The 13308-nt window shown below is 47.1% G+C and overlaps 2 protein-coding genes across 2 annotated transcripts in view; one reads left to right on the forward strand and one right to left on the reverse strand.

The window, feature by feature from the left end:
* Positions 1-1374: 1374 nt before the first annotated feature.
* Positions 1375-4168, forward strand: cldni (claudin i). The gene is made up of 2 exons (XM_034041590.3): positions 1375-1527; positions 3059-4168. Exon 2 carries the CDS (start codon positions 3060-3062, stop codon positions 3690-3692), a length of 633 nt encoding a protein of 210 aa, XP_033897481.1. The 5' UTR covers positions 1375-1527; position 3059; the 3' UTR covers positions 3693-4168.
* LOC117424940 (ataxin-2-like protein) overlaps positions 3965-13308 on the reverse strand; it is a 16193-nt gene continuing 6849 nt past the window's right edge. The window contains exons 7-21 of the mRNA XM_059016860.1: positions 12726-13219; positions 11811-11900; positions 11163-11303; positions 10891-10977; positions 10194-10255; positions 9407-9651; positions 8565-8634; positions 8236-8385; positions 7921-7984; positions 7395-7582; positions 7095-7212; positions 6857-6978; positions 6544-6738; positions 6218-6398; positions 3965-6023 (exon numbers count right to left, since the gene is read on the reverse strand). Coding sequence (XP_058872843.1) covers positions 5968-6023; positions 6218-6398; positions 6544-6738; positions 6857-6978; positions 7095-7212; positions 7395-7582; positions 7921-7984; positions 8236-8385; positions 8565-8634; positions 9407-9651; positions 10194-10255; positions 10891-10977; positions 11163-11303; positions 11811-11900; positions 12726-13219 — 2263 coding nt within the window. The 3' untranslated portion in view covers positions 3965-5967. The remainder of the gene's footprint in view (positions 6024-6217; positions 6399-6543; positions 6739-6856; positions 6979-7094; positions 7213-7394; positions 7583-7920; positions 7985-8235; positions 8386-8564; positions 8635-9406; positions 9652-10193; positions 10256-10890; positions 10978-11162; positions 11304-11810; positions 11901-12725; positions 13220-13308) is intronic.

Here is a 13308-nt window from a genome sequence, read left to right on the forward strand (position 1 = left end):
TAATTGTAAGTGACTCTGCAGCTGATGCATAGTTCACACACCCTAGTCTCTGTAAGTCGCCTTGGATAAAGGCGTCTGCTAAATAAACAAATAATAATACAGGGAGTATTTTGTGTCTGATTTCAAAATGTCCAGTTATCAGGTTTTCGTAAACTGTGTAATTCTATATGTTAATGTAACATTATTCAGCAGGTTTCATGCACGCTTATGAATAGTTCATTCTATAGGGTGATCTTCGCTGTATGACTGGGTGACAGTCTGGAGGAGATCCGTCCTCAGTGTTTACACTGATCTGTGAAGCCTGACGCCTCCATTGGAGCTCTGTTGGTTTTTTTCTTATGTGGTTTTAATTCTATGTAGGCCCACTTGTGCAACTTTAAGGTCATTTTTCCAACTTCGCATCCATCAGCCAACTGTAAACAACTCAGCAGCTTTAACACACCTTTACTGTGCTTTATTACACTTTTAGAAGGGTTAGTTTTACCACGTTTCTTCTTATTATTTTTTAAGATGCTTCCCTTTGCTCTCACTGTGCTTTATTAGTTTGCTGTGGGGAACTTCTAGAAGGTGTAGTTCCATTACATAAGAACATAAGAAAGTTTACAGACGAGAGGAGGCCCCATTCGGCCCGTCTTGCTCGTTTGGTTGTTAGTAGCTTATTGATCCCAGAATCTCATCAAGCAGCTTCTTGAAGGATCCCAGGGTGTCAGCTTCAACAACATTACTGGGGAGTTGGTTCCAGACCATCACGATTCTCTGTGTAAAAAAGTGCCTCCTATTTTCTGTTCTGAATGCCCCTTTATCTAATCTCCATTTGTGACCCCTGGTCCTTGTTTCTTGTTTCAGGTCGAAAAAGTCCCCTGGGTCGACATTGTCAATACCTTTTAGGATTTTGAATGTTTGAATCAGATCGCCACGTAGTCTTCTTTGTTCAAGAGTGAATAGATTCAATTCTTTGAGCCTGTCTGCATATGACATGCCTTTTAAACCCGGGATAATTCTGATCGCTCTTGATTGCACTCATTAAAGGTGAAACAGGTTCCCAAGTAAATATCTGGCCTTAGAAAGGCACTAGAGCCCAAATGCTTTGTCTGCTTGACAGTCTTGTGTTGTGGAGGGAGGGGGGGGGGGGCGGGGGGGGAATGTGTGTGTGTGTGTGTGTGTGAGGTGTTCTTGTTTTGAGAGGGAGGTGGGGGGAGGAATGTGTTGGGAGGGAGGGAAGAAGAGATGGAGGAGGGGAGGAATGTGTGTGTGTGTGTTTGTGTGTGTGAGATGTTTTTGTGTTGGGGAGAGAGGGGTGTGTGGGAGGAAGCTTTCGTTCAGGGCGATGATGATGATACGACTGGGGAAACAAGCCCTCTCTTGCTGAGTTTCTGTGTGTCATTTTCTCCAAACCCCTCCTTCCCTCCATCATTGAAAAGCCCAGTCTAATCCAAGAGAACTCAGACACTGAGGAGAGAGACACACCTTGACCTTCCTGGGAAGCAAGTTACAGAGGAAATAACTAAAAAAACAAATCGAAAGAAGGTATGTAGAAGTTTTTAACATATTTCATTGAAATGTTTACTTCAGAGATAATGTGTGTGTGTAGAACTGTCTGAATTTATGTTTATATACAAGACATTTTATATAAAAAGAAAACTAACCGCTTCACATTTCTTAACTATGTACAGAATCATGTGTAACAATTGAATATTTGATCTGAATTAATTGTGAAGAAAAAAAACAGAAAAAAAAAATCTAGTCCAAACCTTTGTGGTTTAATGCAAGTTTATTTGAATATTTTTAAATGTAGCTCTACTGAGCATTTAATAGTCATGGATGCGAAATTCAGATATGACGCATGGTTCTAAAACAGAACACTCGGTGTATCAGAACGCTTTTATTTTTAAGAACTTTACTAAACATTCTAAAGTTCCATACAGAACGCCGCAGATCTCTGAGGGAGGTGTGAAAGAAAGAGCTTAATCAGAAAAAAAACAAACGGGCAGCTTGAGTTAGACAATTATTATTATTATTATTATTATTATTATTACTACTACTGCTATTGTTAAACGTGTCGTTAGTACATTACACAGCCCAGGGGACATGAAAATCACTCGCGATTGCGACAGCGCTAAGTGTACGCTGCAGGGCGACTGATGTTAAATAAATAAACTGATGGCATTTGCCAGTTACATAAATAATATTCAGAATATATCTTCTTACTATTAAAAACATCTAGATACGTATTTATTTTAACTCGTGTTAATAAACGTATTTTTTTTTTAAATGTAGTTATTTCAAATAGTGAAAATACATTAAAAAAATAAACGCATTACAAAATTGAAAAATAACCTTAAAAACCAGCCACCTGTAAATGATATAGCCCTTAAAATAAACAAATACAGCCTATTTGAGTTCATTTATTAAAATGATTTTGAGTTCAAATGTAATTATATATATATATATATATATATATATATATATATATATATATATATATATATATATATTCCAATTAAAATACTTAATAACATGTATTTGAGGGAGGTTCCCGTTCTGAGTTATAAACCCTCGGGTTGACTCAGGTATTTACTGGGGAGAAACCTGCCGAGACTCGCCTCCAACTATCTCCATCCCTCCCTCCCTCCCTCTTCAAAACACCCAGCTAACTGTCCCGCTGGCTGCAGGCGGCCCCGCCTCTCACACCCGCGGACCTGCCGCTGCCTGCCTGCCTGCTGCCTTTCCTTGGGGCTGCAGAGTCACGGGGGTATTTATACAGTGTGGTCGCTGCTGGATTAAAATTGGCTTCACCGCCAAATTAAAGAAGTTGGCGAAACCACTGTGACGTCAGTGACCGTTGAAGGAAATTATATAAAAAAAAAAACACACATCTTGGAAGCGACAGGGTTGCGAGTTAGGACGCGTGATAACTGTATGGCACCTCCTCACAGCACTGTTGAAGTTACACACAGACACACACACAAATAGTAATAAATAACGGACACAATTCCCTACAAATCTATGCAGCGTCATCCGATGATAAATGTCGTGTTTCTCTCTCTCTCTCTCTCAGTATGGGATACGCCGGCGTTCAGATCGTGGCCGTGGCGCTCACGGTGATCGGACTCGTGGGCTCCATAGTGTGCTGCGCTCTGCCCAAGTGGAGAGAGAGCTCCTTCACGGGCAGCAACATCGTGACTGCGCAGGTGCAGCAGGAGGGGCTGTGGATGAGCTGCGTGGTGCAGAGCACCGGCCAGATGCAGTGCAAGAGGTACGATTCCATGCTGGTGCTGGACACCGACCTGCAGGCGGCCCGGGCCATGGTGGTGATCAGCTGCATGCTGTCGGTCTTGGGGATGCTGGTCGCTTTCGCCGGCTCCGATTTCACCACCTGCGTGCAGAACGAGTCTGCCAAGGGGAAGATAATCCTGACAGCCGGCATCGTGATCATCGTGTCCGGCTTGTTGATGCTCATCCCGGTCAGCTGGTCCGCCAACACGGCCATCCGCGCCTTCTACAACCCGCTGGTGCCTCAGAAGATGGAGCTGGGGGCGAGCATCTTCATCGGCTGGGGCGCGGCGCTGCTCCTCATCGTCGGCGGCGGGCTGCTGTGCTGCTTCCGCTCCAAAGGAGGCGATGGAAATTACGCGGCTCAGTATTACTCCAAGAATCAGCCGGCCTCCGCGCCCAGCAAGAATTACGTGTAATATTGAAAGAACCGATTACTTCCTGTGCGCGTTTAAATTCACTTACCCAATACATTAAAATGAGGTTTTTTTTTAAAATGGTAATATTAACATGTCAATAAAGTAACGGGTGAATTCAGGGTGTTTATGTAATGACGTTCTGGAATATGATATTCTTTTCTGTAATGCATTTTTAGTCCGTTACCTGCAGTGCCGTCTAGTGGCGCTGTGCGGTATTACACACTACAGTTAACACTCTTAAAATGGCATTCGTAGTAACTATTATTCCAGGATCTCAATATATCTAACAGAATGATGTTGTTATTATTATTTTTTTTTTTTTTGTAATTTTATTATTACTGTAACGGTCCTGTATAAACATTTCTTTTTTTTTGTTTTTATATAAGTTTTATTCTTGGTTACGTATTCATGGTGTATTTACTAGTAAACTTCAGTATATTCTTTTGTGTTTTTAAATAAAACAAAAATGAAAAATACTCTTTCTTGAAATTTCTTTCTACACAATATCCACTCTGCGTTCTCGGAAAGAATGCAGACCTTGCCGAGTGTTCTGAAGCGTCGTCATTACAAACACATAAATCAGCACACAGGCGACACCTGGTGGCCACAACTAGTACTGTATCCCCCACCACCACTCTCTCATTCGGAACTGGGAAGAATCGGCATTACGGCGGATCGCTCCAGAAACTTAAATGAAGATTAAGAATGTATTGTGCACTGTAAATGCAAAAGTAGAGCATTGGATTCAAATATAAAACAACTATCAAATGTCTCTCCAGATATTGTGCATTATTTGAATAGATAACACATATTCCTTGGTTATTATTATTATTATTTATTTCTTAGCAGATTAAGTCTTCTAATCAGCAGGTCACCCATCACACATTTTTCTATAAATGTGGAATACTGTTTATCCAATTTCGATGAAACTTGCTAGTCATTTATTTTGGTTCATTGATTGGTGTTTTTTTTTTTTTTTTTTTTTTTTTTTAAATCTACTTCTCCTGAAATTTTAAAACTCACATTTGTGTGAATTCGGTAGGGTTTGAGATGTAGCAATGCCAAAACTTTGGGGGGAAAAAAATAATTATGAATTATAAAAAATAAATTAAACAGGAGATCTCCTTATATGCACGTATTCTGTCACTGCATTCCTGCACATTATCACATACAGAACACCTTTCTATGGCCATTCTTTAGCACAGGAACGAAGCAAAATTTCACACAGGAGGCAGCATTGAATCATTCTGGGGTCCCGAGTGGCTCACCTGGTAACGGCACGGCCACGGGGGGAGTCATACAGCGCGGGTTCAGGTCCTGGCTGTGCAAAATCACCGTACAGCTTCCCTGGGGACAGCTGCTGTGTGGGGTTGAAGGGAGAGTCTCATTGGCTCCAGCGCGAACGTGGGTTAGGGAGGTAAAACCAGCAGGGTCTGTTTCTCCTCATCGCGCTACAGTGGCCCCTGCCGGCCAGGGTCCCAGCGAGCTCACAGAGGACAGCTGCAGGGCTTGTCTTCCAGGGGGCTGACATCCTCTCAGGAGTTCCTGGGTGCTGAAGAGGAAGCTGGCTCAGTCGTGCGATCTGAGGATGCCCCTGAACCTTCTGATCCCCTGAGCAGCTATGCAGGGAACCTCTGTTCCTAGCAGCTGATTGATCTGAAAGGATCCCTGTGATTCAGCATCAACAGTGTGTCCCGGTAACCCTCGGCAACCCATTCCATCCCCCACCCCCCCACAAACTCACGATGAAAAAGACAAAAAGCAGTGAGAGTTCAGTTTGGGTTTTTAGTAAGTTTAAAACTTATTTTATATATTTTTTTATTTTTTTTGTCCTTTTTTGTAATTTTTTGTATTTCTTATTTTTAATAAACAAAAAGTAAAAGTCCTTCCCCTGACCCCACCCCAAGTTTGTGTGTCGGTTTCCTTCGGTCTGTCGGTCGTCTGATGGCCGGGGTGCAGTGTTCACGCTGGAGGAGGAGGAGGAGGAGGAGAGGAAGGGAAGGGAAGGGGGTGGGTGATCGGAGCAGGATAGGAAAGGGGAGGGGAGGGGGGAGTCTGAACTTTATAAATAATATTTAAGAAGTCGGTGTCTCAAACTGCTTTGAAAAAGTTTCACAGCTCAGCGCAGTCCGTCTCCCAGCCTCTCTCTCTCTGGAGACTGGCTGGTCCTAAAGTGGGTCTCTGGGCAGGCAGGCAGGCTGTGGAGGGGCGGGGGTTCACCTCGTCAGTTCCCCTCCACCGCTCCCCCTGCCCCCGCCCCTCGCTTCTTAACTCTTCAGTTCCCAGGGGGGTGGAAGGACAGCTGCTGTGTGGGGTGGGGCTGCACTGGAACTGTGAGGGAGGGGAGAAGCAACAAAAACAAACACAAATTAATCAGGCACTGAAAATAAATCCCACTTGAATCTGTGAAACCGTTCTGTGAAAAAGGTGCAAGACGACACACTCAGCATTATAAAATATTTGTGTCCAATGTATTGTATTGGGACTCTGCTCCGCTCTGTACTGTATGGAAAAGGTTCTCTTACCCTGGTGCATGTAGGTGTAGTGCGTGCCACTCTGTTGCCCCCCCTGTCCGGGGTGGTTGGGGTGGTTTGGGGGGCCCCCGTGCCCTTGCTGAGGGGGAGCGTGGAGCAGCATGACCTGGGGGGGCCCATGGGAGCCGTTGGGGTGAGGATGACCCTGGGAGAGAGCGCCCTGAACATGAGCCTGGAACAAAACAAGGAGAACAGAGAGTGAGAGAGAGGATAAAACTTAGCGTTTCGGCTCTAGTGCCTTCATCGGTGCACCCAGGCTAGTTGCCCCAGGCCAGGGTAGTAACCGGCGCTACATGCCCCAGTGGGGGGGTATTTACCTGCGTTAGTTGCCCCAGGCCGGGGTAGCCGTGCTGCAGCTGTGTGTGGATGGCATAGACCTGCTGCTGGCTGTAGCCGCTCTGGGGGGACTGGGAGTTGGGTCCGGGGGTGATGGAGGGGGGTGTGGGGGTCAGAGCCCCCGTGTGATACAGACCCTGCTGGGGGGGCTGCCCTGAACCCAGGCCAGGCTGGTGCTGCAAAGACGGGAGAGAAGTATTAGAAACTAAGATATAGATATGTATACACAATCACGCTGCAGTTCCAAGGACTGGTCGATGCCACACAGGGACCCTCCCTCCCTCTCTCTCTCACCTGCACTGGGCTGGGAGCTGGGTGCTGGCCCCCTTGCTGGTTTCCAGTGGGGGTGCTGGCTGGCTGGGGCTGGTGTGGGTGCAGGGGGTTGCTGTGGTGAGGGTAAGGCTGTGGGACTGTGGCTGTGGAAGAGGAGACAACAAAATCAATGGAGTTTCAGACCACCGAGAGAAAAGCTTCATTTCCAATACAAGGCTGCGCCGGGGAAAGCCGAGATCTCCACTTGATGCTCCCTTACCGTACATGGCCTGGTCTGCAGAGGGGTACTGCGGGGTGCTGGAGGACACGAGGGTTTGGGGGTGGCCACCTGACGTCAGCATGCGGGGGTTCCCTCCCTGGAGCATGGGGTACATCGGCTGAAAACAGGGAGGGGAGCAGAGGAGTCAAAGAACAGCCAAGCCAGGCTTTAAATACAGCAGAATCTTCATCGCTGACTATCTTCCCTCTTATTAGCTTTATTAACACGATCACTGGCCCCTCCCTTTAAAAGAAGCGCGGACCAACTTTAAAAAAAATTTAAAAAAAAAACAACAACAACCTGAGACTGGTAGTGCTGGATGGCCTGCATCACTGCCTGCTGCCCGGCGTATTGCTGGGGGTACTGGAGGTAGGAGGAGGGGTAGGGAGACGTCGCCACCAGGGGGGGCCCTGCTGCTGTGGTTGCCTGCATCATGGGCGGGGCAGAGGCTGTGTGGTGCTGATCAGAGCGCTGAGGACCCATGGAGCCTGCAGGGGGCAGGAGAGAGGCATTTACACCACAGTGCATTACAGAGGAACAGAGACAATATTACACTACGAGAGTGCATTACACCAATACAGAGTTATTAAAGACCAGAGAGAGAGACTAACACTGCAGTCTATTACACAGCAACACTGAGCAAACACAGCAGCAATACTGAGCTAGCATCACACAGCAACAAGAGCTAGCATCACACAGCAGAAACACAGAGCTAGCATCACACAGCAGAAACACAGAGCTAGCATCACACAGCAAACACAGCAGCAATACTGAGCTAGCACCCCAGAGCAGACACAGCAGCTGGTTCATTGCACCAACACTTTACCTTTGGCTCGTTGGTATTTCCCCTGACTCATTGCAGACACGGTGTACTGGTACATCTGGGGACCCTGCGACACAGACAAGAGGAGGAGAGGGGGGGGTTAGAGGGACACAGTCATAGCCTGTCTTTGTCTATCAAACCAAAACACTGGACTGGGTGCAGCAGCAGCAGGGCTAGTGTGAGCTTCTAACCCTGCTCAAACTCCTGGCTCCTGATCATTTCAATATTAAGAATAGACTTCATTGAAGGGAGTTCTGAACCCCAGGGCTAGTGTATGAGTTTCTAACCCTGCTCACACACTCTGTCTCAGCGTCTCACCTGTACCGCAGGTCCCATGTGAATCTGGTAGACATTGGAGATGTAGGGGGGGTTGTAGATGCCTCCCTGGTTTTGGGGGGGCAGGACAGTGATCGAGGGGCTGGGCAGAGTTTGGGGTCGAGGGGGAGTTGGAGTGCTTGTCTGCTTCGACTGGAATCAGAAGAAAATAAAATAAAAAAGAGAGACACGTCAAAATGTACGTTAACAACAAAGCCTTCAGCCTGTACAGCGGGCATTGAAGCAAAGCAAACTCTGCTTCAGCGCACCGTTACAAAATGTACTGCAGCCAGGTATCTAGCAAGATACTAATATTAATAAAAAGGACTGACCACAGGGAGGATGGTTTTGTTGGGGTTGAACTCCTTGGCATTTGGGTTCAGTGTGGATTTCTTCACTTGGCTGAAAACAGGAGAGAGAGAGAGGGAGAGGAGAGAGAGAGAGAGAGGGAGAGGAGAGAGAGAGAGAGATGCATTAGCAGGTGAATGGCTTCTCCACTGCAAAGTGCACGCATGACTAACTACAGCCAAAAGTTTTGCAACCCCCACCCTATGTAAATGTAATTGTATGTAAAAAAAATAATGTGGATAAGGGCGTCTGCTAAATAAATAAAAATTAATAATAATAATAATAATAATAATAATAATAATAATAATAATAATAGAATTAACTCATTTTTGCTTTATAAAGTCAAATGAAACCTGCTGAATAATGTTATGTTAACATATTGCATTACATACCACCGCTGTGTAGTTTTCCATATACGTGACAAATTGAAAAAAAAAAGTGACATTTCAAAATCTAACATGAAATACTTCATTGAGGGGGCTCTGAACCCCAGGACCGGGTGCAGCAGCAGCAGCAGGGCTAGTGTGAGTTTGTAACCCTGCTCAAACTCCTGGCTCCTGATCATTTCAATATTAATAATAATACTAGACTTCATTGAGGGGAGCTCTGAACCCCAGGACCGGGTGCAGCAGCAGCAGCAGGGCTAGTGTGAGTTTGTAACCCTGCTCAAACTCCTGGCTCCTGATCATTTCAATATTAATAATAATACTAGACTTCATTGAGGGGAGCTCTGAACCCCAGGACCGGGTGCAGCAGCAGCAACGTGGTTCATGTGGGAGTTTCAAGCGGTGCTATTCTGTAACCCCCCCACCCCCCCCTCACTCACTCTGGCAGGCCTTCTGGTCTCTCGTCACCCTCGCTCGGGGTCCTGGCTGCTGCAGGTGTCCCTGGAGATTGCCTGTCTGCAGATGACTCTGCCTGTGGGTCAGATTGCTGCTGTTTATCAGCTGTCTGGACCGGTACCGACTCCACAGAACCGCAGCTCTCCCTCTGCTGCTTCGGGTCAGCAGAACCACTGCCAACGTCCTTCGAGCCAGGCTCAGGATCCACAGCGCCACCGCTGGACTGCAGCTGGAATTACAGCAGCAATTCAGATGCAATTGCTAAAGAGAGTCTCTAGCTATATGCAAACTTGAAATGCATTCAGTTGCAAATCCATGTTTGCATTCATATATTAGAACAGAATTCATAAGATCCAATGCCAAGGAAAACCAATGCATAAATAAAAGTCTGAAATACACACTGTAGGGCGGCTTTCTTAAATAAGGATTTTGATGGATTACTGGGTACATTTACTGCAATGCAATACAAATTCTACTTTTGTTTTCTCTTTAATTCAAAATAAAATACTCAAAAGATGAAAAAAGAATTTCTTGGCATTTAAAAATGAACACATTTATTAAAACAGCAGTAGACTGTAGTGACACAACTTGCTACCCCAATACATCAACATACCAGCTTACAATTACCATGCAATTATCATGACGGCGAAAAAAACGACACGTTTCCAATGGAAGTTGGCACACCTCCAATGAAACTGCCATTTGGGGCGCATCCGATATCTAAAGGCGGGGCGACACTGCTTCCCCCAGGGGCATTTACTTCAAACTTACACGGAATTCTTTGCCGAATTTCCTGAGCTCTTCCAGCTGGTTCCGCTGGTGCTCCGTCGGGACTGGAGAAAGAAAATATAAATAAATTAATAAATATAATAAATCCCTCTCCTACACAGCATTACTGGCCAGGGATGATAACACAGACTCCCGCTGCACAGCAGTGTGATCCATTCCCTGGTTTTGCTGGGAGTTTAACAATAAGACACACCTGAGCTTGTTACCTAGACACACTGGGGGGCTGATCAAGCTGGTAGTAAAACCTGGACTGGGTGACACTGCTGTGCAATAGGAGTCTCGTCTGAGAACCGTCTGATTCTCAGGTATTGCTAGGATTTGAATGGTTCTGCTCCAGACACTAACATGACATTTCTCCTTTTAGATTTGATCGCAATATAGGTGCTTGCAGGGAGATGAAGGACTCTGGTATTGCTGTGAGCTCAATAGCAGGTAGGGCTGTTTGTAGCCTTGGTGTTTGCACGGAGGAGATGAAGGACTCTGGTATTGCTGTGAGCTCAATAGCAGGTAGGGCTGTTTGTAGCCTTGGTGTTTGCACGGAGGAGATGAAGGACTCTGGTATTGCTGTGAGCTCAATAGCAGGTAGGGCTGTTTGTAGCCTTGGTGTTTGCACGGAGGAGATGAAGGACTCTGGTATTGCTGTGAGCTCAATAGCAGGTAGGGCTGTGCTCCCACTCACCTTTCACACAGAGCTTTGCAGGTTCAACGGCATTTCCAGGGCTTTCCAGAGCTCGGTCGCTGCCTCCAGAATTGATAATTTCGTTAACTGCAGAGACATGGAAACAGTTGTGAGACTCGGAGGTTGCAAGAAACTTTAGTTTAAAGACCTCTTCATTTTGACTAGGAATATCACTTGTAATTTTCACTGAAAGGTTAGTTTAGGAATGTTGTGTCTGAGTTAGTTTGCTTTAAAAAAAAAAAAAAAAAAAAAAAGATTAGACTTTGTTTTACCGTCAACATTGAAGGTGGGGGCTGGGCCAGAGGGCTTGCTGGTTGCCGTGGAGACGGGAGTGTTGTCAAGGTAGGGAGGGGTCGAAGGTGAATCCTGGGAGGAGCCGCCAGACTTCGGGGTAAAGGAAGCACGAGCCACACCTGTGGGGGGGGGGGGGGGGGGGGGAAAGATTTTAAACACTGTCCTCTCACAGAATTAATTCTTATCTTCACTCAAGCTGAAACTACAAAGCAAGGTTGATTTCAATTCAAAATCAATTCCCAGTCCCTTTTAAATCAGTCCCAGCACATCATTGATAAATTGCAGGTCGGCAGGATTCTGTTAAAATGAGCTTCACAACACTGGCAACAAATCACTTCCACTGAAGTCACTGTGTTCGTCTTCAAATGAAAGCAGTTAAACAATTAACAAACAACAATAATAATAATAATAATAATAATAATAATAATAATAATAATAATAATAATAATAATAACAATAATAATATTATAATATCTCTAAAACAAATTCCAAGTGCAGAGGTGCAGAAGATGGAAATGCTGCCCACAAGAAACAACCAAAAATACTTCCAATGGATGCTTTTCACCCTCAATGGAGCTACCAGAGTGGAGATATCCCTGGTGAACCCCCATCCCCAGTCTCTGTACCTGCGCTGGTGACGGCTCCGGTCGGGCTGGGGGTGGGCTTGATGGTTCTACTGGCAACCCTCTGGCTCTTGGGAGACATTCGAGAGGCACCTGTGAAGAGAACCCAAACCCTGCTGAGGAACCTTACAAACCCACCTCCACCCCAAACCCTGCTGAGGAACCTTACAAACCCACCTCCACCCCAAACCCTGCTGAGGAACCTTACAAACCCACCTCCACCCCAAACCCTGCTGAGGAACCTTACAAACCCACCTCCACCCCAAACCCTGCTGATGAACCTTACAAACCCACCTCCACCCCAAACCCTGCTGAGGAACCTTACAAACCCACCTCCACCCCAAACCCTGCTGAGGAACCTTACAAACCCACCTCCACCCCAAACCCTGCTGAGGAACCTTACAAACCCACCTCCACCCCAAACCCTGCTGAGGAACCTTACAAACCCACCTCCACCCCAAACCCTGCTGAGGAACCTTACAAACCCACCTCCACCCCAAACCCTGCTGAGGAACCTTACAAAACCACCTCCACCCCCAAACCCTGCTGAGGAACCTTACAAACCCACCTCCACCCCAAACCCACCTCCACCCCAAAACCCTGCTGAGGAACCTTACAAACCCACCTCCACCCCAAACCCACCTCCACCCCAAACCCTGCTGAGGAACATTACAAACCCACCTCCACCCCAAACCCTGCTGAGGAACCTTACAAAACCACCTCCACCCCAAACCCTGCTGAGGAACCTTACAAACCCACCTCCACCCCAAACCCTGCTGAGGAACCTTACAAACACACGTCCACCCCAAACCCTGCTGAGGAACATTACAAACCCACCTCCACCCCAAACCCTGCTGAGGAACATTACAAACCCACCTCCACCCCAAACCCTGGAGAGGGCTGCACCTGCCTCCTCACCTCCATTCAGTACTCTCTGCTGCTCCTGCCCTCCCGGGCTGCCTGCGGTGTTCCCAGTGGAGGACTGGTTACTCTGTAGCTGTCCCGTGGACTGGGGAGCCACGGTCTCTGTGCTGGGGGCACCGGAGAGGGGGGGCAGGTCCGAGGGGCTGCCAGCCACCGAGAGAGGGGTAGCACCAGCTCCACTTTCCACTGCAGAGCCACGGAGGCTGGGGCTGGCGGCTGGGTCCGTGGCCCCACGCGGCTCGCCGTGGTGGGATTGGAAGCCCGAAGCGTGGTGGTGGTGGTGGTGGTGATGGGGGTGGCCGGTGTAGGAGCCACGTGAGGCCTGGTTGGTGTCAGTCAGGGAGGAGGGGTGAGCCGAGCCTGACCGGGGTGGCAGGGCTGTCCTGCTGCTCAGAGAACCCCTTGGGGACGGGGAGCCTCCCCTCACACCCCCCCGGACCCCCCCGCTCTCCCGGGCACGCTGAGGCAGCGGGATGTATTTACCCTCCCTGGAAAAAAAAATTAACACAAGTTAGAATTTAGCTATAGAATAAATTGATATTTTGCAGATGATAGTTGGGCAGATAGATAATAGACA

The sequence above is a fragment of the Acipenser ruthenus genome, chromosome 54 (assembly GCF_902713425.1).
Source record: "Acipenser ruthenus chromosome 54, fAciRut3.2 maternal haplotype, whole genome shotgun sequence".
NCBI lineage: Eukaryota > Metazoa > Chordata > Actinopteri > Acipenseriformes > Acipenseridae > Acipenser > Acipenser ruthenus.

What these genes read in the sequence shown, in the direction of transcription:
- cldni (XM_034041590.3), top strand. Translation starts at nt 3,060, where the DNA reads ATGGGATACGCCGGCGTTCAGATCGTGGCCGTGGCGCTCACGGTGATC.